At 38.6% G+C, this 23,094-nt stretch overlaps 1 protein-coding gene across 2 annotated transcripts in view; it reads left to right on the forward strand.

The window, feature by feature from the left end:
* Nucleotides 1–23,094, forward strand: part of LOC127630719 (histone-lysine N-methyltransferase PRDM16-like) — a 298,653-nt gene that overhangs the window by 86,326 nt on the left and 189,233 nt on the right. For both annotated transcript variants that reach the window (XM_052108446.1, XM_052108445.1), the window contains exon 2: nucleotides 6,563–6,912. In XM_052108446.1, the coding sequence (XP_051964406.1) occupies nucleotides 6,563–6,912 (350 nt within the window). The remainder of the gene's footprint in view (nucleotides 1–6,562; nucleotides 6,913–23,094) is intronic.

The raw sequence follows: 23,094 nt of genomic DNA on the forward strand, positions 1-23,094 counted from the left end.
CTTGAGGGGCCCAGCCAGAGCCCAGACTTGAACCCAATCGAACATCTCTGGAGAGACCTGAAAATTGCTATCCACCATCAGTCCCCATCCAAACTGACAGAGCTTGAGGATCTGCAGAGAAGAATGGCAGAAAATCCCCAAATCCAGGTGTGCAAAGCTTGTTGCATCATACTTGAAAAGACTTGAAGCTGTAAATCTGGTTTTTGCTTTGTCATTATGGGGCATAGATTGTAGATTAATGTGAAAAATATATATAAATAATTTAAAGCATTTTAGCATAAGGCTCTACAACATAAACAAATGTGAAAAAAATGAAAGGGTTTGAATAATTTATGAATGCACTGTGTGTGTGTGTGTGTGTGTGTGTGTGTGTGTGTGTGTATGTATATATATATATATATATATATATATATATATATATATATATATATATATATATATATATTATTCAGCACTTGGAAGTGCTGAAATATGCCATAGAAAATATCCCTTAGTGATTCATTGAGTTGAGAGGTCACATATTCATTTTCATTGAGATGAAGCTGGTGAATTGTGGCTGTGTGCCAGCAGCTCAGCACAGATCATTGTGTATTGACTGTTCAAACAGCAGAGGTGGTTGAGGTCACTTACTTTGGTACTCTTTTGGACAAACCACACACACACACACATATTGAGTTTGCTTTGGCCCACACAGTATACACACTGTTTGTGTGTGTGAAGAGTGTGTCAGTGGTATGTGTGTTATAAAGCTACATGTAAAGGTGTTTTCGTGAGCCTTCACACTTTATTAACACGTTATGTCTGTGTTGCTTTGTTGATCTATGTACAAGTGTCAGACAGACATCTTTAGCTATTTCAGCAAGTTTATCTTTTTATTACTGTCTTGTGCCATCAGGGTTGTGGGTTTAAAACGATGTGTCAAAAAAAATTGGACTTCAACTTTTAAAAATTTTTTTAAGACGAATGCAAGAAAGTGCTATGTGACCTTAAAATATTCAGATTGTTTTTAGACCCTGCAATGAAAGATATGATTTCTCACACAGGGCTTCTCTTTCTAATAAATCAATTAAATATACCATCTAATCAACTTTCCAATGCAAAACAAGAAGCTTATTTCTATTGAGCCAAAAGGTAAATCTGTGTTTATGTCCTCTACTAGTCAAACATATTTTCGTCATGCAAAGTTCAGAGTTTGCATGAGGTTGTGTTTCCACTCTCCCGATTTCGCATTTGTACGAAATGGAAATGTATGGAGCGTGAAATCTTTAGTAGTTTGTTGAGATATCTTGGTGTGTCTACATTGCATGCGAAGAATACTCCTATAAGCCACAACAGTAATAGGGTTCTTGTGTCACTAGGAGAGTGTACAGTATATGTGGTGGGATCTCCCCCTGTTGTATTCCTGCTCATTGCACTCATGTCTCTAGAGAGGCGATAGTGCTACTTTAAGTGTTGGAAATGTTCCCCACTGCTTTTACAAGGGGAAACAGCTCATGTTTCTGGAACGCAAATTTAGTATTGCTGTAGACTTGTAGCTCTCTTCCAGCTTTTTCATGCATAAGTGAGAAATCTGTGCTCACTCAAGTGTGAAGCAGATTTTTGTATTTAACTTTATTTGGAATAAAGCAATATGCAAACAAACAAATGCAAACAAAAGATGCTAGATCCATTTCACAGGACTAACTTCACTTTTCTTTGCCGTTGGTGTCAATGTGATTTTAGTGGATATATGTTCCCTTCAAGTTCACACAGGTATCCTAGCAGAGTAACCACAGGTGTAAGTCATCACATTAACTATGGATATGTTCCACTTACAATTTAAAATGAGAGCAATGTGGAAAGTAGAAGTGATGCAACACTGTTAAAGATGAGCATGAACTGTGGAGCAGACAACATACAGCAGTGTGACCTCAGAGAACTGGCCATTTACGTGAGCACAGGATCCCTTATCCATTTCACATGCTTCATAATACTCTCACAACAGCCCAGAGACACAGTAACAACATTTTTACTTATCCAGTTAGAGAGAAAAGGATGAAGGTCTTTGGTGGACAGTGAATTAACTTAAAATGCGAATGAATGTGGGCTAAAGAAATTGATTTAGGAGCTTATTGTTGGTAGATGTTATAATGGGACTTTATTCGAGGTAAGACCGAAACTGAACCAGACAGGATGTCAGGATCCAGACACCATGCTCCAGACATGAAACAAGACAGACCGAAGAGCGCACGGCAGGGAATTCAATCGAAACCGAGCACTCACACAAAGACAGACAATGATACCCAAGACAGACATGGGACAATGATGCCACAGTCCTGACAGATAAAAACCCAGAGTGACAGGACCATGACAATCTTCAGGAAGAGGAACAGAGAACGTCTCCAGAGCAGCTTGGAATAATAAAGGTCCCTGTTCCTCTGCTTAAATGTGACGCTTTTAAAATGTATCATATAAATCTGATGCCTTCATGTCTACGGCCAAGCTGCACAGTAGTTTCCAGTGGAATAACAAAGTTGAACAAGCGTTTCATTGTGGCCGCGGCTCACAGGAGATAAGGACCCCCGAGGTGCGAATTAATGATGATGGTCTGATGAAATCAGGATAAACAGTTCAGTATGAGAGGCAGAGCAAACATAGAGAGCTAAAGAAGAAGGAACTTTACTTTTGAGAGACACTTCTTACGTCACCATCCAACAGAGAAACCTCACAAAGAACTTCCAGAGACCCTTGGTTTAAAATGCCATCTTTATTTTTATCTGCTGCCATATCACCCTGCAGCTATTACCTGGTTGCCCACTAAAGCTAAGCAGGGTTGAGCCTGGCCAGTACCTGGATGGGAGATCTCCCAACCAAGGTTGCTGCTGGAAGTGGTATTAGGGAGGCCAGCAGGGGGTGCTCACCCTATGGTCTGTGTGGGTCCTAATGCCCCAGTATAGTGATGGGGACACTATACTGTTAAAAAAAAAGCACTGTCTTTTGGATGGGACGTTAAACCGAGGTCCTGACTCTCTGTGGTCATTAAAAATCCCTAGGGCACTTCTTGGAAAGAGTAGGGGTTTAACCCCGGTGTCCTAGCCAAATTCCCCCATTGGCCCCTATCTATCATGGCTTCCTAATAATCTCCATCCCTGAATTGGCTACATCACTCTACCATCTCCTCTCCACCAATAGCTGGTGTGTGGTGGGCGTTCTGGCGCACTATGGCTGCCGTCGCATCAGCCAGGTGGATGCTGCACACTGGTGGTGGTTGAGGAGATTCCCCTATACTATGTAAAGCGCTTTGAGTTTGAGAAAAGCACTATATAAAAAGTTGTTGTTGTTTATTATCTCCACGGTTCTGGTCGTCTTGTGCCAGCATAAAGTCTGGTCCACTCTGCTGTTTAGCCTGGCCAAGTACAACCCACTTAGACTGTAGGTCTGTGTCTCTAAAATGATGTTTTGTTCAATACAATTAAGTCTCTTAAATGTCGTTTAAATCACTCTTTTATTATAGTGATCTGAACATCCTCTACAGGCCTCTTTTACTGGAGTATTTAATAGATTTTCCAAGCCGTCTTTGGGTGTTGAAAATTTACTCGGGTCATAAGCCAAATGGGATGGGAAAAAAGTTTTAATGGTTTGAAAACACATTTGACTCTTGCAAAAAGCACCAGATAGTCAGTGGTTATAAAACGTTAACTGATCTGTGAAAACTGGAAGCTACTACTAGGCCACGTGTTCTGAAGTTAATTGCCTGGCTGCTTGGTGAGTCCTTATGAAAGTCTGATAATTAAAGTAATTGCTCAAACTTTTCTTTGCCTTAAAATCACAGGATGACGCAAGATTCATTTTTAAAAGCTTTTCATTTTTTTTTATGGCTAATCTTTTAATGAGAATGAAAATGTCCCTGATCTTTAAGAATTTTTGAGGTTTTGTCACAATCATGCATATTATGCTCTGACGAGGAGGAGGGCGGGCCGGGCCGTGAGTTCGCACCAATCGGGCTAATCAGCCGAGAGGGACAAAGCCGAGCTGGATGCGGCAGTTCAGGAGAGAGAGAGCCACACGCAGCTGCCATGTGTGTTTATGTTTGTGTCTTTTTAAGTTCATTAAACATTATTTTGATGGTTTGTCCAGTTCCCGCCTTCTCCTTGCCCATCCTAACCCTTGTTACATACACGTTTGCATATCCAGTTGCAAGTCCCGAACCAACTTTTGCATTAGTTTTAAGTCAAAACCAGAATGGAAGCTATATTGATTTTGTCTAAATGGAAAACTCTACATATGCAAAGGATTACATACAGTCAGTTGGTTATTGGACAATAAACCCTGACAGGGTGATGGGGAACCCAACAAGAAGGGGTCTTTTGTAAATAATTGGGTATAAAATATTGATTTGAGTTTAAATTACTAATTACTTGTGAAAAAAAGAAATAAAAGAGTAAAACAAGAAATATGAAACTAGCAGCTATCAGCTAGCCCTTGATTCCTTGGGATAAAGTCACTTATACAATTTAGAGGTCATTATACAAAAACATTTGACCTCAGAATGCAGTAATTCACCAATCAGAATCTAGTATTCCAGTGAGCTGTATGGTAAAGTATTTTATCAACTTTGTGTTAAACTTCCCAAGATTTTCATGGAGCAACATTAATGCTTTCTCTCTCAATGATGTTCATTCTCCCCACCTCAAGAAATTAAAGAAAGCTGCCTGAGTGAAGCTTCACCTCTGTTATTTGCTAACATAAGAGTAACTTCAATTTATATTGTTCATGGCTTTACAGTTTCGTATGGGTAAACAGTGTTTGAATGTAAGTGAAAACAGTTTGGAGTCATAAACTTGTGTTCTTGGCAGTGCTAGTGGGGGGCTGAGTCTGGCTGATTAGAAGCACTCCTGGTGTAATTGCTGCCTAGTTAGCTCTGATTGCTGGTCCTGTGTTTGGATAGCAAACTACAGTAGTGCTGCTACAAATTACAGTCCATCTATTCATACTTGCATAGTTGTCGTCATGGTGACTGGAGAAAGCATCATGTAGGGTTCCTCAAATCCTACCTAAGAAATTCAGAAGACATTTGCAGGTGAGATGTGTCAGGTTGTGTCCTGTGCATGGCAGCCTATTCTATTTCAAACATAAATGTATTTATTAACTAATCATGATTGACGTCTCAAATCAAGCAGCTTGTTTAGGAAAGGTGTGCTTCTATTACAGACTGATCTCACTGTGAATTCAGTTATAGTAGGTTGAAAGTTTTTCAGCTAAAATTGTTCCGTGCTTACAAAACAATCGAACCACTGTCCCCAGTGGCAAAAGATAGAAGTGTTGCTGAACATATTGGCATGTGTGTGCTTCAGATCCTGGGTTAAATGTCCACATTGGGGCACTGAAAGAAAGTTGTTTGTAGTGTAAATTATGTAATATAGTGAAGAGGAATGCATTTTTTTTAACCACATGCTCTAACCAAAACACCAACCCTAAACCAAACCATCAATGGAGTAAAAATGTGACACTCGTCATTGTTAGCAATGTGCTAACAAGCACTCAAAACATCTTAGCAGCTGCATAGCCACACCCTGGCAACCACCCAAAACGTTAAAGCATTCTGGCAGCAAGTTTGAATGGACAAGCACTACTAATATTTTCTTCATAAAATTAAAACTATTAGTCAGTGGAGCTAGTTTGCGTCTCTGTAGTATTTCCATGGGATTTCTCAATGGTGGCAATTCCAATTCTGAATGTGTTAGGATGGTTTTGGAATGTTTGTAAGTCAGTTGTACTTCATGACGTATGAGAGACCTCTGAAGAGAAACAGAGCCTATTTTTAGCAATCGAGTTGTACCTTCACTAAACGTGAATGATAAGTACCATAATTATGCTGTCAGACAAAGAGTGACAATAAACATGAATAGCTGGCAGTGGCGTCAGGCCACAGGGTCGTTTGCTGTTATTATTTGAAAAATGATCAGACAGGAAATGGCAGCGACTATTAAATTGATGGAACAGTTCCAGCGGCAGGCTGTCTGAGTTTGAACAGTCGATAAGAGCAAGTAATTTGAAAAATCTCAAGAACAAACTAACCCTGAGAAGATCTTCACGAACATCTGTCTTCTGGTTTACCCTGTCAGTGATTTTGCAAAGTAAGATGTGATCCAGGATCCAAATTTTGTGTTGGTGCTAGATCAATATTCCTGTCCAAAACAATATAGTCCTAACCCTTGAACTCTAAAATCAGAGACAAATGCTGTCGCAAGCCCAGGTCTTACTTTACCACACCACTGACATCATCATGAAACTGCAACAAGCTTGAACGATTCAAACTAAACTTTGCAGTTCATATGTTTCTACTGTTGACTTAATAGTGATGTACTACTTGTAAACTCTTGTATGTTGTATCTCATAAGTATGGATCTGTGAATACGACACTCTGGTGTCCTTTAGCCCAAAGTGAATGAAATTTTGCTTAAATTGGCATAAGCACGAGAACTTTGCAAAAAAAATTATTCCAAAAATCAGTAGATCATCTGAAATGTATCCCATCTTTTATGCTGTAAAAAAATGCCAATTTCTCTGTATTGTGTTTCAGATGACAGTGAGGCAGTAGACAGCATGTACGACACAGAGCCTAATCTCGTGACTGGTGAGAGCGCGGAAGAGGAGACAGAAGATAGCATCATGTCGCCCATTGCTGTGGGGCCCACATCCCCTCAGCCCTGCAATGAGGACTTCAATCCTAAAGAGGGTTCACCTTACGAGGTGCCCGTCTACATTCCTGACGATATTCCCATCCCGTCTGACCTAGAGCTCCGTGAATCATCTGTTCCAGGGGCTGGTCTCGGGATCTGGGCCAAAACCACAATTCAGATGGGTGAACGCTTTGGACCATACAATGGACTGCAGAGCCCTACAGTTAAAGAGACCACTTATGGATGGGAGGTATGTGGAAATTAGATGAATTGACATTTATTTAAAATCTTGATTTTATTAACAGTGTCAAAATGCTGCAGTACAAAGGTTGTTTTTGAGTTTGATGGTACACAATTTAGGTGTACTAAATGGCATGCTTGTGGCCTTCAGCTGAGCAGGCACAAAACGTTTGGGCATGGTCTCATTTGTCATTTTATGGTTTAAAACAAAGGTTTCTGTGTTAAGCATGGTCCGGTTAACTCTTGCTGGTAGATGCTGTACCAAGTGATAATTTTTCTGTCACTATAGTATAATTAGTCCACTTTATTTTAGGTGCCTTTGACTAACATGTACTTCAATTAAAGATAAATTAAGCATTTGATACAATACTGTAACAAGATTCAATGGAAACCGGACGAACCATCAAAATAATGTTTAATGAAACAAAAAGATACAAACAAAAAATACACACACGGCTGCTGCGTATGGTTCCCTTTCTCCCAAACTGCCGCATCTCACCGCACTTATCCCTCTCCTCGGCTGATTAGCCTGATTGGGGGCCGAGCGTGTGCTGCCCTTTCCACCCTTTCTAGAGCTGGGAGGGGGCTGAGGGGAGGGGGAAAAAAGAGGAGAGGGAAAGGGCAAAGCGGAACGTGAGTGAGAGAGGAGAGAGAGTATATACCTGGATCGCCGGCGCCCAGATAAGCTGTCTCCTGGTCCTCAGCCACTCCACAACCTCTGGCGGACAACAGCTCGCTCCTCCCCAGGTGGATGCTAGTGGGTTCTCTGGCCCCAGGCAGATGGTCATGCTCTTCCCCCCTTTTCTTGTTTTGATCTATTCTTTTTCTATGGGGGGAAATGGCAGCCTGCCTCAGATGCTCGGCGGTTGGCAGTAATGTCTCCGTCCCCGGGCGGACAGCCGTGGCTGCTCCTGGGTTGGCTGGTAGTGGTGAGGACTCCATGACAGCACATCCCTCACCCTTCCCAGCTATTGTCTCCAATGTAACAAGATTAGAATGGGAAAGGAGGAGGCGGGAACCAGACAAACCATCGAAATAATGTTTAATGCAAACAAAAAGACACAAAACATAAAAGCACACACTGCAGACTCATTTGGCTCTCTCTCTCCCGAACTGCCGCATCTCGCCGTACTTATCCCGCTCCTCGGCTGATTAGCCTGATTGGGGGCCGGGCGTGTGTAGTCACGGCCTGGCCCCGCCCTCCTCCTCGTCACAAATACACTGTATATACACATGTTGTTGCATTGTACTAATTATATTACAACTGTAATATAATTACAGTTGTAACTACACTGTTGGCCTTACCTCTTAAATCTTAACCTAACCCTACCCTACCCCAACACTAACGCTAACCCTAAACCCTACCACAACCTCGTTAGCACCAAATGCTAAATTTGCAGAACAACACATAGTTACACATTAAGTACATTTAATCAAATTCTTAATCAAAGTCTTAATCAAATGCTTTCTTAAAATGTAAGTACATAGTAGTTATGTTATATAAAGCATCCTAATATAAAGTGGTACCAAAACTTGTATCCAGAACTGGGTGTCCATGAGCAAAGATGGCTGCGAGCAGGTCCCATGCTGGGTGGTCTTGCACCATTCGAGTAACTAGCATAGAGTTAACAAACAGTTTTCACCATGTAATACTGTACAGACCCCGTTGACTCACAGTAGTGTTCATGCCATGATTTTCCCTTTCACAAAGCCCACACTGGTAGGTATTGGATAGTTATACACAACAGTCCAAGCACGTCAAAAAATCATGGACTAAGATGGGGACCACAATGGCCTAGAGCTCACTAACTATGGGAAAGACATGAGAGCATTATATGGTAAAGATGTTCATTTCATGTGTCTAGGTCTTTTTTTTTGTTTTGTTTCTCTACCCCCCCAACCCAACCACCTTTCTTTTTCATTCATCCCTGAATTTCATTGAATGGTAATTTTCAAAACCCTGATTACTGAAGATATCATCTTTTCTCCCATGCCTACATCTATTAGAATGCACTCATTTGGTCACGTCACATGATATGGGTTATGGGAGACGCGTGGCATTTGCATGGAGCCATATTGAACTATTAATTTTCATTTCAACATGACATCGGAGGATATTGAAGTTGCTTTGGTAAGCTCATTAGGATACATGCTGATTCCTCCCACATGACTGATCAGATGTGGACTGCTCTCTCTCTCTCTCTCTCTCTCTCTCTCTCTCTCTCTCTCTCTCTCTCTCTCTCTCTCTCTCTCTCTCTCTATGTGCTCTGCATTCTAGATATATTCCATGGCATTTATTTAGAATTATATACCCTGCTGAAATACCACTTTTCAATCTCTAATCTTAGAGATAGTATGCAGTACACAGTATTCTAGTATTCAATTTCGAACACAGCCAGTGAAACATGCAGGAATCTGTGTTGAGGCACCAGCTACACTGCATTGTTGTCACAGACTTCTTTCCAGTAATTCTTGTTTTTGCTTTCGACATGCCTAGTTATATCCCCTAAAATGGTGTTCCAGCTGTCTAACTGCTTTGAGATGGATTCGCCACTAATGATGCTCATCAGAATCCGACTACAACAAAAAGCTTCATATTCTCTCTCTCTCTCTCTCTCTCTCTCTCTCTCTGTCTGTCTGTCTGTCTGTCTGACACAATGCTCCAATTTCTTCTTTAGTTTACATGCTCAAGTACTTTGGCTTTATCTTTTATAAAGTACACTCAAGGCCCCCATTGACAGCGTAACGATTGACAAGGAGCACATCTTCGTGTATTTGGCACACACACACTCACACACACACACACACACACTTGCTAAAGACTCAGTGAGACATCTGTTGAACCATCTGTGAAGACTCATCTATAAAAATGATACTTTGTAGCAGCTGCCGGAAACCGAGTGAAAACAGTGTGTTGCCTTGAGTTTAGGGTTTTCTTTTTAATTACACTATTTTTACTTTTTCTAGAGCTTCATTTTAAAGGTAAAGAGTGTATTTTTTATTTTTCCAATGTCTCTTATCCCACCTTAATATGCAGAGTTGACTAAAAGTGAGCCATTTATAGGATGATTTCTTTAAAAAAAAGTTTAAACACTGTGGCTCTTTCAAAACATTGCAGTTTATTTGACCATACTGACCAGCCTGAAACAGCAACATTGGCTTGACCAATGGTATGAGTTTGGGGTGGGACTTACTGTTTAACTAAGCAATGGAAAATGAGGCGAGTGTTTGGAAAACCTGTTTGAAAACTATCGTTTGGTGCTGCCAAGGGTGCAGAAATATCACACTTCACCTTTAAGGCTGATATTGTGACAACCATTTCAGTCACATCTGTTATAGCTATACTTTTTTTTTTTTTTTTTTATGTCAAGATGTTAAACTTGTCCAGAAAAAATGAAAACAATCAGTTCCTATTCTTCAGAAATCTCAATAAAAAAAACAACAATCTGCATATAAAAGGTGGAAAAATAAAATAAAACATATCTGGCTGGTTCAGACATATCCTGTTTGCCCTATTCGCTGTGGCTGGAGGGCTCTGGACACTTATTAGAGATAGTCATAACAGTCAGACATAGATAGCCATCGCCGCTGTCCCTGTGGAACTGGACTCGTCTACGTCATCGCACCTCCCAGCCCTTATACAAATAGACAGAAGTGAGAGAGTAGAGGAGCTATGATACAGAATGAGAGGTGTTAATAGAGGCGGATTACAGGCCGGCCACAATGGACCAAACACAGACAGATACCCAGTGAGTGTTTGGATCACGGATCATATGCACTAAGAGCTCACATGGTTTCTTATGACTGTGTATTTGCCAGGCTTACCAATGTCATTCTCTGGGTTTCCATCTGTGGTGTGGTTCTTGATAGTGCTTTTCCTTTTTTTCCCAGATGAAAGACAAAAAAAAAAACACTATAGGCCAGTCTTGTTTTTTTTTTTATTTTATAATTTGGCCACTTTTCAGCTGGTCAGACTGGGAGATTAGCTGGCTGATCAGCTACACCAGCTCAACACTTGCCTGCCAGGCTGGGAGACCAGCAAGACCAGCTCATACCAGCTAGGACTGCAAAACCAGCTCTGGGAAGGGGGCTATACAGGATCAAAAGAGACACACATAAACATCCAAAGCCTGATTCATAGATTTATGTTAGACTGCAGACTTCATTGTATCTCTGTTTCACAACCTGGTGAGCTATCTTGCTGTCTACTATCTACACAGTCAACTGCCTTCTAAGCATCCTAGCTAAAATAGAATGTCATAAGTGACTCGTTTGAAACACTTATGATGGGCAGCAGCATGGCACACAAATAGAGCCCTCGACTGATTTCATACAGTTTGACATTAGCATCTTGCTAAGTGCTAACTCTATATAGCATGCTGCAACACATAATACTCTAATAAGAATAAACTCAAATATTCTGTGAAATAGTTGTTTTTAATTTGATTGAACAATATTTATTTGCTATTGAATGAAGTATAGGCTGTTTATAATTAACATTTATTTTTTCTAGTCCCACTTCAAACAAGCTACTATCTTGCCGCAAATTTGCCACTCGTTATTTCCACATGCAAATGAGGTTGTGATTAGCTGTAAATGTTTGCCAGACGTTTGCAGCTCTTCACCGGTGGTGGTGAACCTGCAGCAAACCTTTGGTAACAATGGACAAAATGCCGCAAGTTTGTCGCAAAGCTTATTTACCATGAACTCTTCATTTTTGTATGGGCCACCATCTTGGATGTTTTATTTATATATGTATTTATTTTTCTTCTCTTAGCTCGTTACAACACTTTCTGGAGGGAACATGGAAATACGGTGGTCTTGAGGATTGTTTAACTTTATTTAATTTGACATAGCATCATTAAAATGCAGTTGTGTCAAAGACGTCCATCAAGGGCATGTTTACATAGACAAACATAAAAAATAGGGCAGTGGAATGCATGAACATAATCATGCTACCTACCATTTGGAACAGCTTTTGCATCCGTGGCACCTGTAGGGCTAAAAATGCAGTCTACCCCCCCTGCTGGTTGGTATCCTCGCCTGTTCAGGCCGGTCTGTTTGTGGTTTTAGAATGGTTTTGGGCAACTTTTAGCCATTCCGACTGAGAGAACAGCTAGCCGACAACCTTGGCCAGCTTAAACCAGCTAAGGCCACCAAATTACCTTTTGCTTGTTGAAGCTAGTTTTTCCAACAGAGTAGGTAGACAATTCACTAGGTTTTGGAGAAGAGGTAAAAAGTGAGGGAGTGAGTGAGTGAGTGAGTGAGTTTCTGCTGCAGGTATTGGTTAATGAGAAGCTTTTGCAGCTAAAACAGGAAGTCTTCTTCTGTCTGTCCCTCAGGCTGTCCTGTCTCGACTGAAGAGCTGTTAACTTAGATTCATTTCAGCGAGACGGACAGCTCAATCTCAGAGATGCTTAGCCCCAGGGCTCCGCTCCAACAGACACACTCTCTCTATACTCACAAAGCACTGCTCGGGAACAAGACACAGAGCCTGTCTATTTAAAAGCCATTATGAGTCTCTTTATCACAACATATTATAACACCGACCCGGCCACAGACGCTTTCAATCTAATCTGTTTCTGAGCGGGCTCTGGGGGCCCGGAGCAAAGGATTTATAACCAGTGGCCCTGTCGGTTTAGAGGGTCGATGGTGTGATGCCACTGGCTGGGGTATTGAAGGAAGTGCCTTATACACACTATAGAACGTGAGGTTGGAAACTGACAATCCAATGTGCGATACTGTCAGATTAGTTCCATTGGGGACTGCTGTCACCGTGCCTTTGTGTGTGTGCCCATCTACTGCCAGACATGTCTAGAGGGGACAGAGTGACCATGTGTGTGTGTGTGTGTGTGTGCATTCTGAATTATCCATCTTTCTTAAAACAATTGCTAATACAGGGGATGGATCATCTGATGGATCATATTCAGCTGCCTTTCTCCTTAAAATGAAAGTGAATAGACACAGTCACGGTTGAACTCCAAATCTGAAAGAAAAAATAAAATAAAACACAATGAAAGTATCGTAACATAAGTCCAATTTGACATGGCTCTCAAATTTTATTTCAGTCCAAATACTTAAATAATAATATGGTGTGTCAAATAGCATTGAGTCTGCTTTGACATCAGCAACATCGAGTTTAATTTGTTATGTGTCAAATCTGGTGTGGGACGTCTTGGTGCACAACTGTTGAATGCACATGTTGATGAAACACGGAAAAACCCAAACATTTTAATGGGCTTGAATTCTTAAGGATGGTTGCCATATATCTGCCTTTTCCAAATTCCAAAAAACAGTCCAATGTGAGAATAAATAATTATAATGCACACAACTATGTGTCTTAATGAAGGGGTAGTTCACCCAAAAATGAAAAATCTCTCATTATTTACTCATGCCATCCCAGATTTGTATGACTTTCCTTCTTCTGCAAAACACAAATGAAGGTTTTTAGAAGAATATGTATATGACTTTCTTCTGCAGAACACTAATTAAGATTTCAGCTCTGTAGGTCCATACATTGCAAGTGAATGGGTGCCAACAATCCACATAAAGGGAGCATCCATAAGACTCAAGTGGTTAAATCCATGTGTTCAGACATGATATGATATGTGTGGGTGAGAAACAGATCAATATTTAAGTATGTTTTTTTTTATCATATATTCACCTCCCTGCCCAGTAGGTGGGCAATATGCACAAAGAATATGAATCACCCAAAACAGAAAAAGAAGAAAGTGAAAGTAAAGTGGTGATTGACTGAGCAGGGAGGAGAATTTATAGTAAAAAAAAGACTTAAATATTGATCTGTTTCTCACCCACACATATCATATCACTTCTGAAGTTTTGGATTTAACTTCTGGAGTTGTATGGATTACTTTTATGCTGTGTTTATGTACATTTTGGATCTTAAAAATGTTGGCACCCATTCACTAAAACTCTATGGACCAACAGAGCTGAGAAATTCTTCTAAAAATCTGAATTTGTGTTCAGCAAATGAAAGAAAGTCATCCACATCTTGCATAAGGGTGAGTAAGTGATGAGAGAATTTTTATTTTTTTGGTGAACTATACCTTTAATGTATTTTGTGTTTCTAAAACAGTCCTTTATAATGGCAAAAATCCCCACTGTATCTGTTCTTTTGATGAAGGACACGCCTGATGATATTTCCACATTACTAAATGAGCAAATTATGTAAAAGTGTTGTTTGTGTAGCAGGAAGTTAATTGTTTATGTAGGTTGTTCAACAGCAATCATAGAAGGTTTCAGAAGATATTTTATTCAACAGCAAAACAAAAGAGTCAACGTATGAGTGAATCAGAGAAGAAGAAAGCTTGCGATGGCATTTTTTCAAAGCTAGATAAATGATGTGTACACACACTCCATGCCTTGACAGTGTCGCCGGGCGTGGTGGATTTGATGTTACACCCAATTTGACCTCTACAATGACTTTTAGTGTCATGTATCATCAGGTTTTCCCGACCCATCCCATTCTGATGTACGTTCTCAGAGATTTAAGCAACTGAAGGTTGCCATTTCTTTCCTAATTGCATCAACGTGTACAAGAACAACTTCATTTGACATTGTATTTGTTTTTAAGTTTTATTCAAACATTACAGTCAGTTGCTGTAATTTGAGATGCCTATGAGCCAAACCAAAGACTGCAGGAAAGGGTATGTCAGACAAAATGTCGTGTATTCAGTATGGGTATGACTTCAAGTATGGGCACATCCTGTGGACTTTTAGAAAAACAGACAGCCTTAAAACCCTATTTTTCACACTTTCACTAGTTTATTTAATTTGCCAATGAACGTCCAATAGTGAATATATAAGCATCACTGTGGAATTCTGTCATTTAAAAATGTTAAAAAATATTTTTAAGAAAATAGAATCATGCTTTTTCCCCACCAACCATAATTTTTCAGAAACAACAAATGTCATAATACAGTTCTGTATTTTTTATTTGTTTCATAACATTCTGCAGAAGATATTATATTTTAAACATTTTTGGTATAAGTACATTTTCAATGTGAAAATAAAAAAATAAAAAAGAAAAAAATTATATTTGGTAAATAAGTATACTAATGTTTAAAAATGCTTTTATAAATGGCATAATGTTGGGTTATGGTGTAAATTATGCTATAATTGCAGAGCAAGCAGTAATTTGTGTAAAAATACATATAAATAATTTTCACACAATAAACATTAAAATTTATTATTTTAAAGGGAAAGTTCACCCAAAACCTTTGAATCTTCAAAAAATCACTAAGGAAACTAAGGAAAATAAGCCATAGGACTCCAGGGTTTAAATGCATGTGTGGAGCAAAATTCTGTATTGTGGATGAAGAAAGAATGTCATACACATCTGGGATGTCATGAGAGTGAGTAAATTATGAGAGAATTTTCAATGTTGGGTGAACTATTCCTATAATTCTACTCTTTTAAAGTGTAAAAAAAAATCATATTTTATGATGGATTCTAATATGTTAGAAAGTCTGGGTCTGGGACAAGGCTAGAACTTTGAAATCTAGACAGCACTGGAAAAATAGCGGAATAAATAATGAATTCCTAATGGTAAATGCCCCTTACTTATTACTGATGTATAGATAGAAATAACAGATATATAACAAAAAGAATAAAATTGGTAGTTTTGATCAAAATCAACCACTGGGACATAAAACTGGCCATAGTTGAAGAAAAAAACACATACTGTATAAACACATAGGGTGAAAGCATTGTGAGTGACTGATCTGACTGACATTGTATTTGTGTGTAATGAGTAACCACTCATTGATTTTGCCAGTATTTCACAACAGTGCACTAACGATTTGTGTTTACCAATACGTTTATTGGATTCACTTCCGGTTCTGATTCATTTGACCTGCGGGCTTCCCAAACAAATGCTCATTCCATTGTGATGCTCGATGTCACCTGTCCTCTATATCTCCACCTCAAAACTTCAAAGGTTTGACCTATGGATGACTCTGCTGCAATGCAAACTCTCTATTTGCCTTCATGACACTGGGTACTTTTCCATATCAGCATTAGCTATTCATCCCGCTGAGAAAAAAAAAAAAAACGCTCTCCCCCTGCCATTTTCTCATATTTGCCATGCTGTTGACTTAGCGATACCTAGCGCTGGAAGTGTTCTCTTTGCGCCTTTGGTCTACGTGACAGATGTTTGATTCTCCATGGTTGTTCCTCATATTTTTGCAGGAATTCCTTTGTTTCCTGATCCACCTCTGACAGGCAGCTTTCATGCGATTGGTTGAGTTTGTTTGTCCTTACGCTAACATCCCTCTAGCTTGAGTGCCACGCCTCGCCACTATCTGTTCTGACCCTACCTTTCACCTCTCTGTTTGCCAGTTTTTGTATGGAATTGTTGAGCCACTAAGCATTTGTAGAGATAGTACTGCATCGGCACAGTTTGCAACTTGTCTAGTGTGTTTGTTCAACGAGGTGTTTTTGGTTGTTTATGGCTGGAAATAAAGAGATCTATACAGAAATATCCCCTGTGATTTAGAAGCTGAAGTGTGTATTTGTTTGATGTTAAAGTACTGTCTTCTTTCCTTCCCTTAAAGTGAAAGGACAACAACAAGTATGATGTTCGAGGGTTGATTCGCAGAGCCTTGAGCATCCCATCCAGCCCGTCACAGCGGCGTTGATTTGTTTTATTGGCCAATTGTATATGGGTAGTGTTCAGGAAATCTGTTATTGCATTTCTGTGTGCTAACACAAGTGGCACAGAAATTACACGCTTCACATTTATATATTTACAGTATATATACTGTGAAGCCACAAGTCTTGGCTTCAAAAATGCTATTGAACATTTTCACCAATATTGTCCGGGAAAAAAGATACAGTATATGTCACACTATGTGGGTCATGTTGTCACAATGGAATCTGAATTTAAACAACTGGAATAGGTTTCATGTGATCATTGAGGGGACACATTCTCATGTCACCTTCTGATAACCACCATCAAAACAAAATCTACTCCTCTCTTTAAATCTACGCCTGTATTAATCATGCTGTAAAGGGGGATTAATGGAAAGGAGGAGGTGAGAACCGGCTTGAGAATATAACTATTTGTTTATGTTTTTAATAAAAAACATAAACAAAAGGACAAACACACAAAGGTGACGGACAGCTGTCCGTAAATCTCTCTCTGTCACACTGCAGCTTCCAATTGGCCTTTATCCCTCTCAGAGGCTTGATTAGCCTGATTAGGGGGCGGGTGTGCGGAATCACGACCTGGCCCCGCCCTCCGCCCTGTCACACATGCATTTATCGGCACAATAATAAATAAATAAAGAAAGAAAGAAAACATGTATGAAGCACAGAACGATTCATTAAACAAATAAAAAAGAAAGAGATTCACAAAAAATCAAAACACTGTTTTGGCCAACAAATATTGTAATTAATATATTATACACATTTATTTAAAACACATGTAACCATTAAAAAATGATAACATGCCCGACCTGACTTCTAGACACTTGCCAGACTATATGCCAGTTTGTTTTGATTATCGCTGGTTTACTCAAGAGTTAGAACAAAAAATCTGATTATATGAAATTGTATTTTGGAAGGTAAAGTTAACAACATTTATTATTAATTAAAAAGTGTTTTGAACCAGTTGTTTAAAGCCAAAATGCAAAAAACAATATATACTGTGTATATAAATATATAAATATATATATATTGAAGTTTTCTGAAATTTTTAAAGAATAGAAACAGTATAGCAGACAGGGACATAGCAACAACAACAACATAAAAAAATATTTTGGTCTTGTTTTCCAGTAAAAACAAAATACATTTAGCAAAATGGCTCTTTTTCAAAGAAATATAACTATATTTAGTCAAATGTATGCCTAAAACAAGAAAAATAATAATAATAATAAAAATTTGCCAATGGGGTAAGAAAAAAGTATCTTATTTCAAAGGGAAAAGAAGCTTGCTGAATTTTATTTCCTTTTTGTTTTTTTTATATAATTTTTTTTTACTAAATATGGTCAGATTTCTCAGAACACAAGATATGATATTTTATATATATATAAATAATATTTAGATATTTTACTGGAAAACAGGACAAAAATACTACTTAAGAAAGTGAACTCATAGGGAAATTACAAAGGGGGCACAACATGAGCAGGAATTTAATTCATCCTTTCACATCATAGATGCTTCTTTATTAGATCGAGTTAATTAGAAAGAGTTGAGAAGGACAGGAACACAAGAACCCCATCACATGCCCTAACCACCGCTCCATATTTATTTATTTTTCAAGGGATTTGTTCTTATTCCTTTTGTTTTGCAAAAATAACATTTGCGTCATTCATCCGGCAACATTTAAAGATGACACAGTCCCATTTGGAGTGAATTTGACTAAGAGTTTCAGTGCACTGTGCAAAACATTTGTTGGGAAAACACATTGTGATGCCGCAGGGTCACATATCGTGCAAATATTCGCACTTTCCTGCCCTTTTGGCATAAATCAATATGCTCCGATGGTCTTTGACATCTCTGTAGACTTATGTTTGGTTTTGCATCATCGAAAGCCAACCTTTGTTTATGCACAAAGAGAAGGCGCAAGTCAAAACCACTGTAATACCTTCGCATTTATTTTTTGGAGGTTTTAAACATGCCATTAGCCAATTTAATCCAATTTCCCCAGTTTTCAAAGCACTTGAGTAGGACAGATTACACCTAATATTAAACATATGGTCCATGTTTCTGTAGATACTCCAAAGCAGCATTTTAGGAGCTCTGAAAGATTCCTGCCTTTCTTACGTCTTACCGAAACACTGTCAGTTATTGCCATGAACACGGTAATTGATAATGGGGGAAGCGAGCAGCAAATTAAATGTCAAGATTTATTAGTGCATTGATGCCTTATCATTTGTTCATAACCAATTACCCCATCTGTTAATAAATATTGTGCTTTCATGAAAATTGTGTACACAGCAGGGTGATTACAAACTCTTTTAATTTGGTTTTCTCATCATTTCCTGTTCTCCATCTTGCTTAACATTATTAGTGCTGCTTGATAGGTTAGGGAGTTTTCAAGTATCAAACTTCAGTGTCTTACTTTCTCACCTTTTGTGCCACGGGCACGATTGATTGATACCTGAAATTGTGCGGCACCTCTCACATATTCTTCAGAAGACGTACAAATCTAGTTTATTTCTTTGAATAGTTAAAAAAAAAAACTTCTACCATAACGTTTGTTTCAGTATATCTATGTTATTTACATTGATTTGCAATGCATTCAAGTTTCTCAACCATGTACCAGGAGGATCGGCCTGCAACATTAATCAAACATTCCCTTAACCTCTTCTTCCATCTGGGTAAGAGCAGGTTACCAGAGGCCTGTGAGTTGTGCATGCAGTGCAAACCCATCATTCATGCGCGTGTTGATGAATAGGCCCATCACGGTCTCTTGTGCCCCGGGGCAGCAGCAGACACTGCCTTCTCTCTCCACTACACTGAATGATGACGTTTGTCAGGGATGTTTACGTTGCTAATTACAGTGATATTTTCCCATTGGAAGTGTGTATTTGTCTCTTCGCTGTGAAATCCGTCTCTTCTCGCTGATGTTCATCAAATTTACATTTGAGTCAGAGTTTTCAGCGGCTTAGTGTTTTCTTTACAGAAGCTTAGATCAATGGCTCCTACAGTCCGTTGGGTCACACTAATGAACTGATGTCTGCTTTTGACACTGGGGTCATTCTTACGAAAATAGTGCAAGTTGTGTATATATTAATTAATTGATTTATTAATTTAGTTATTTGATCAATTCATTTGAAATGGTACCGCTGAACTTTTAAAAAAATGACATTTTCCAACAGGAACGTTGCCGCCATTGACATTGGGGACACATCAACTAATACAGTTTGGGATTTCTCCCAAAAATTCTCCCAAAGTTCCATCAGTTATTTATCGTTATTAACCCTAAGCCTCGCAACATTATTTCGACCCTGTTGCAATACATTTGGAATTTATCAAATTAATTAGGCAATAGTTAGTTCTGATCCTCCAATCTGATTGGATGAGAATCGTTCCAAGAGTGCCAATAACCGTCCAACAGCATTACTGTTTGTATCACTTTGCTTGTGTTCATGCCTTTCCAATCCTGAGTAATGAGAGCAGAACAGAGAGCACAAGATGAGGATTTTGATTTATTCCCTTGACATTACATATGTATGCCAGTAGGTGGCGACACATGAGCATCAAAGCAGTGTCAAAAACACAGTGAAAAATTGTTCATGCTCGAAACACCACTAGAGAACTTCGGCATTCGAATGACAACCATGCTGATATGCGGCAGCACTCTTGCTCATTTGATATTCCTTTATATCTGAACTCGTTAAACTTTGATACATTTTTGGGCTGTCGTCTGTCATTTTTCCATGTTTAAATTTAAAAGCTCACTATTCACAAACACTGTGGACTAAATGCAAAAAATATGTCTAATTTCTTTCAGAAAACCCCCCAAATAATAATAAAAAATATTCCAATTATTCATAAATAATATAGTATGTGTTTATAATCTTATGTTAAACTGATTTAAAAAAAAATCTCGGCCTCTGAGTGGACTACAAGCTCAATCTAGGTGTCATTAGAAAGCTGAGATCCTCATCTATCCTCATCTGACATAGATATTTTATCACCAATAGTCGAAAACATATTTTTATGATGATTTGTATAGCATGCATTTCCTGCTGGATGGCATATTTTGTTTTGGACAGATATCTTAATTACCACAGAGATATTACCAGATATGTTATTTTAAATACATTTATATTCGAAGCCCATTACAGTTTTCTTAAAAGCATGTGTTGTGCAATGACCATTTAACCCTGTTACATTCTAGATGTTTTGGAGTTGAATGTAATGAGGATGAAGATCGATGCAAAATAAATAAATAATAAATATATATATATATAAAAAAAAATATTAATAATAAAAACAGCGTTAACTTAAATAGATTTTTGTATCTGCTTCAAAAAAAAGTCCTGTTATCCTGAAAGTGAACCACTGTTCATTTTGTTTCATTTATATACAGGCTCCTGTACATACATTTACACTTATGTCATAAAATAAATGCTGTTGGTCACAGTTCATCTTGCTGTGTTGTTTGATTTAAAATGTATATGGAAGAAGTGAACATATTTAAAATCCTCCTTTTCTTTCATGGAAAAAGAAAGGGAAGTTTAGTTTTCATCCTGGTCAGCACCCTCGTTTTATTGGCCTGAAAGGTTTTTGGATCATTACAAAGCCAGGAATAGATGCACAAGACTGTTTTGATTACCAGCCTTGATAGCAATACGCAATACAATAAATTAATAAGCAGACCAGCGTAATAACAGTGTGGAAAACCGCCTCTTAAGTCACTCAAAGTTCAAGCTCTTTGTCATTATTAGAGCAACACTCCAGCGCCCCAGGTGTGCCGTAATGTGTGTATCTCTCCTCACAAATGACCGATGTTTCAGTGTTGTTCTTTCCTCAAGACGACTACGTACAATAACAGCGATTTAGGAACACGAAGACAATGACGACATTCTGTTTCATGGTGCAGAAATGTAACATTTGTCATTTTTCTGGACGGGAGACCTGGCCCGCTCACCAGCTCTCTCGTCTTTTTTTAAAAAACCCAACTGTGTGTCAAGTTGTGGTTAAGTTGTAGGAATCATTTCTGTTTTTAAGTCATCTCTGCTGTGCATGTCTCTCGGCAGCTTAACCCGTCTAACTAAATCTGTCGTCCTCTACCGCGGGACACATTTATCACACTAATTTCCATCAATGACACCACTTGCTTTTCTAAAGAGCTTATTTAAAGATGGGCCGTGAGTCCAAGTGCAGTGATATCATGTTCTGTATGTATATTATGTCACACTGAAGCATTATCCATAACGTTTTCTTTATGCCTGCCTTGAGAATAATTGTCAAATCAGTTTTCATATTAAATATTTGGTGTAATTCCTTTGAAAACATATTTTTGGTGTTTCTTTAGTGCACTTATGCAGTAAAGTAACATCTCATTTTTGGGGGAAAATATCAGTGTGTGTGTATAGGTGTGTGTGTGTACAGGTTTAAGTGGTTTACAAGGACATTTTTGGGGTTTCAAACTGGTAATTACAAGGGTATTATGCTATAAATGTTTATGATGACATTTCTAGTGTCCTCATGATTCAAATGGCTTAAAAGGCATTCAAAACTATGTTTTTTTTTTAAAGTTAAAAAGGCAGAAAGTTGTTTGCGAGGGTTAGGTTTAGGGGAACCTATAATTTGTACAGTATAAAAACTTTATGTCTATGTAAAGTCCTCACATGGATAGCCGCACCAATGTGTGTGTGTGTGTGTGTATATGTGTCCGATATCTAAATAGTGCTTAGTGGTACCATGTATTTAAAGGGCTAGTTCATCCAAAAATGAAAATGTACATATCATTTATTCACCCTCATGCCATCCCAGATGTGTATGACTTTCTTTCTTTAGCATAAGACAAATGAAGATTTTTAGAAAAATATCTCAGCTCTGTAGGTCCATATGCAAGTGAATGGTGATCAGACTTTTGTAGCTCCAGATATCACATAAAGGACACATAAAAGTAAACCACATGACTCCAGTGGTTAAATCCATATCTTCAGAAGGGATATACTAGGTGTGGGTGAGAAACAGAACAATATTTAAGTAATTTTGTACCCTAAATCTCCACTTTAACTTTCACTTTCAGATGTGAAAGTGAAACTAAACAGGCAAAACATGTGACTTTCAGATGTAAAAGTGAAAATGGAGATTTCGATTTTAAAACTCCTATTATGAATCCTGTTCGCTAAGTAGATCACAAGAATCTTTCTTTCTTTCAAACATAATTCACACACCGATTGATGAATTGACACTGTGTGACATCGGGAGTGACAGGATGTGGGGTTGTGTGACAGTTTGATGTCTGCGAACTCCAGGAATGACTTGCGCTTTGGCTCTTTGTCTCCATGGTAATATTTAAGCTCTCAATCATCCTTTTATAACAAGTTGTCTAATGCTTAAGTGCTTTCTCGTAGCGAAACAGTGTGACAGATATCTATTGGACAGGTCCCCATGCCAGTCTGTACACTGGATGTAATGCCACTTCCATTTGCTTCTGTGTTGTGGTTTAGAGCTGATGGTCATCTCGGCTGGCTGAAGAATAGAC

The sequence above is a fragment of the Xyrauchen texanus genome, chromosome 37, assembly GCF_025860055.1.
Source record: "Xyrauchen texanus isolate HMW12.3.18 chromosome 37, RBS_HiC_50CHRs, whole genome shotgun sequence".
NCBI lineage: Eukaryota > Metazoa > Chordata > Actinopteri > Cypriniformes > Catostomidae > Xyrauchen > Xyrauchen texanus.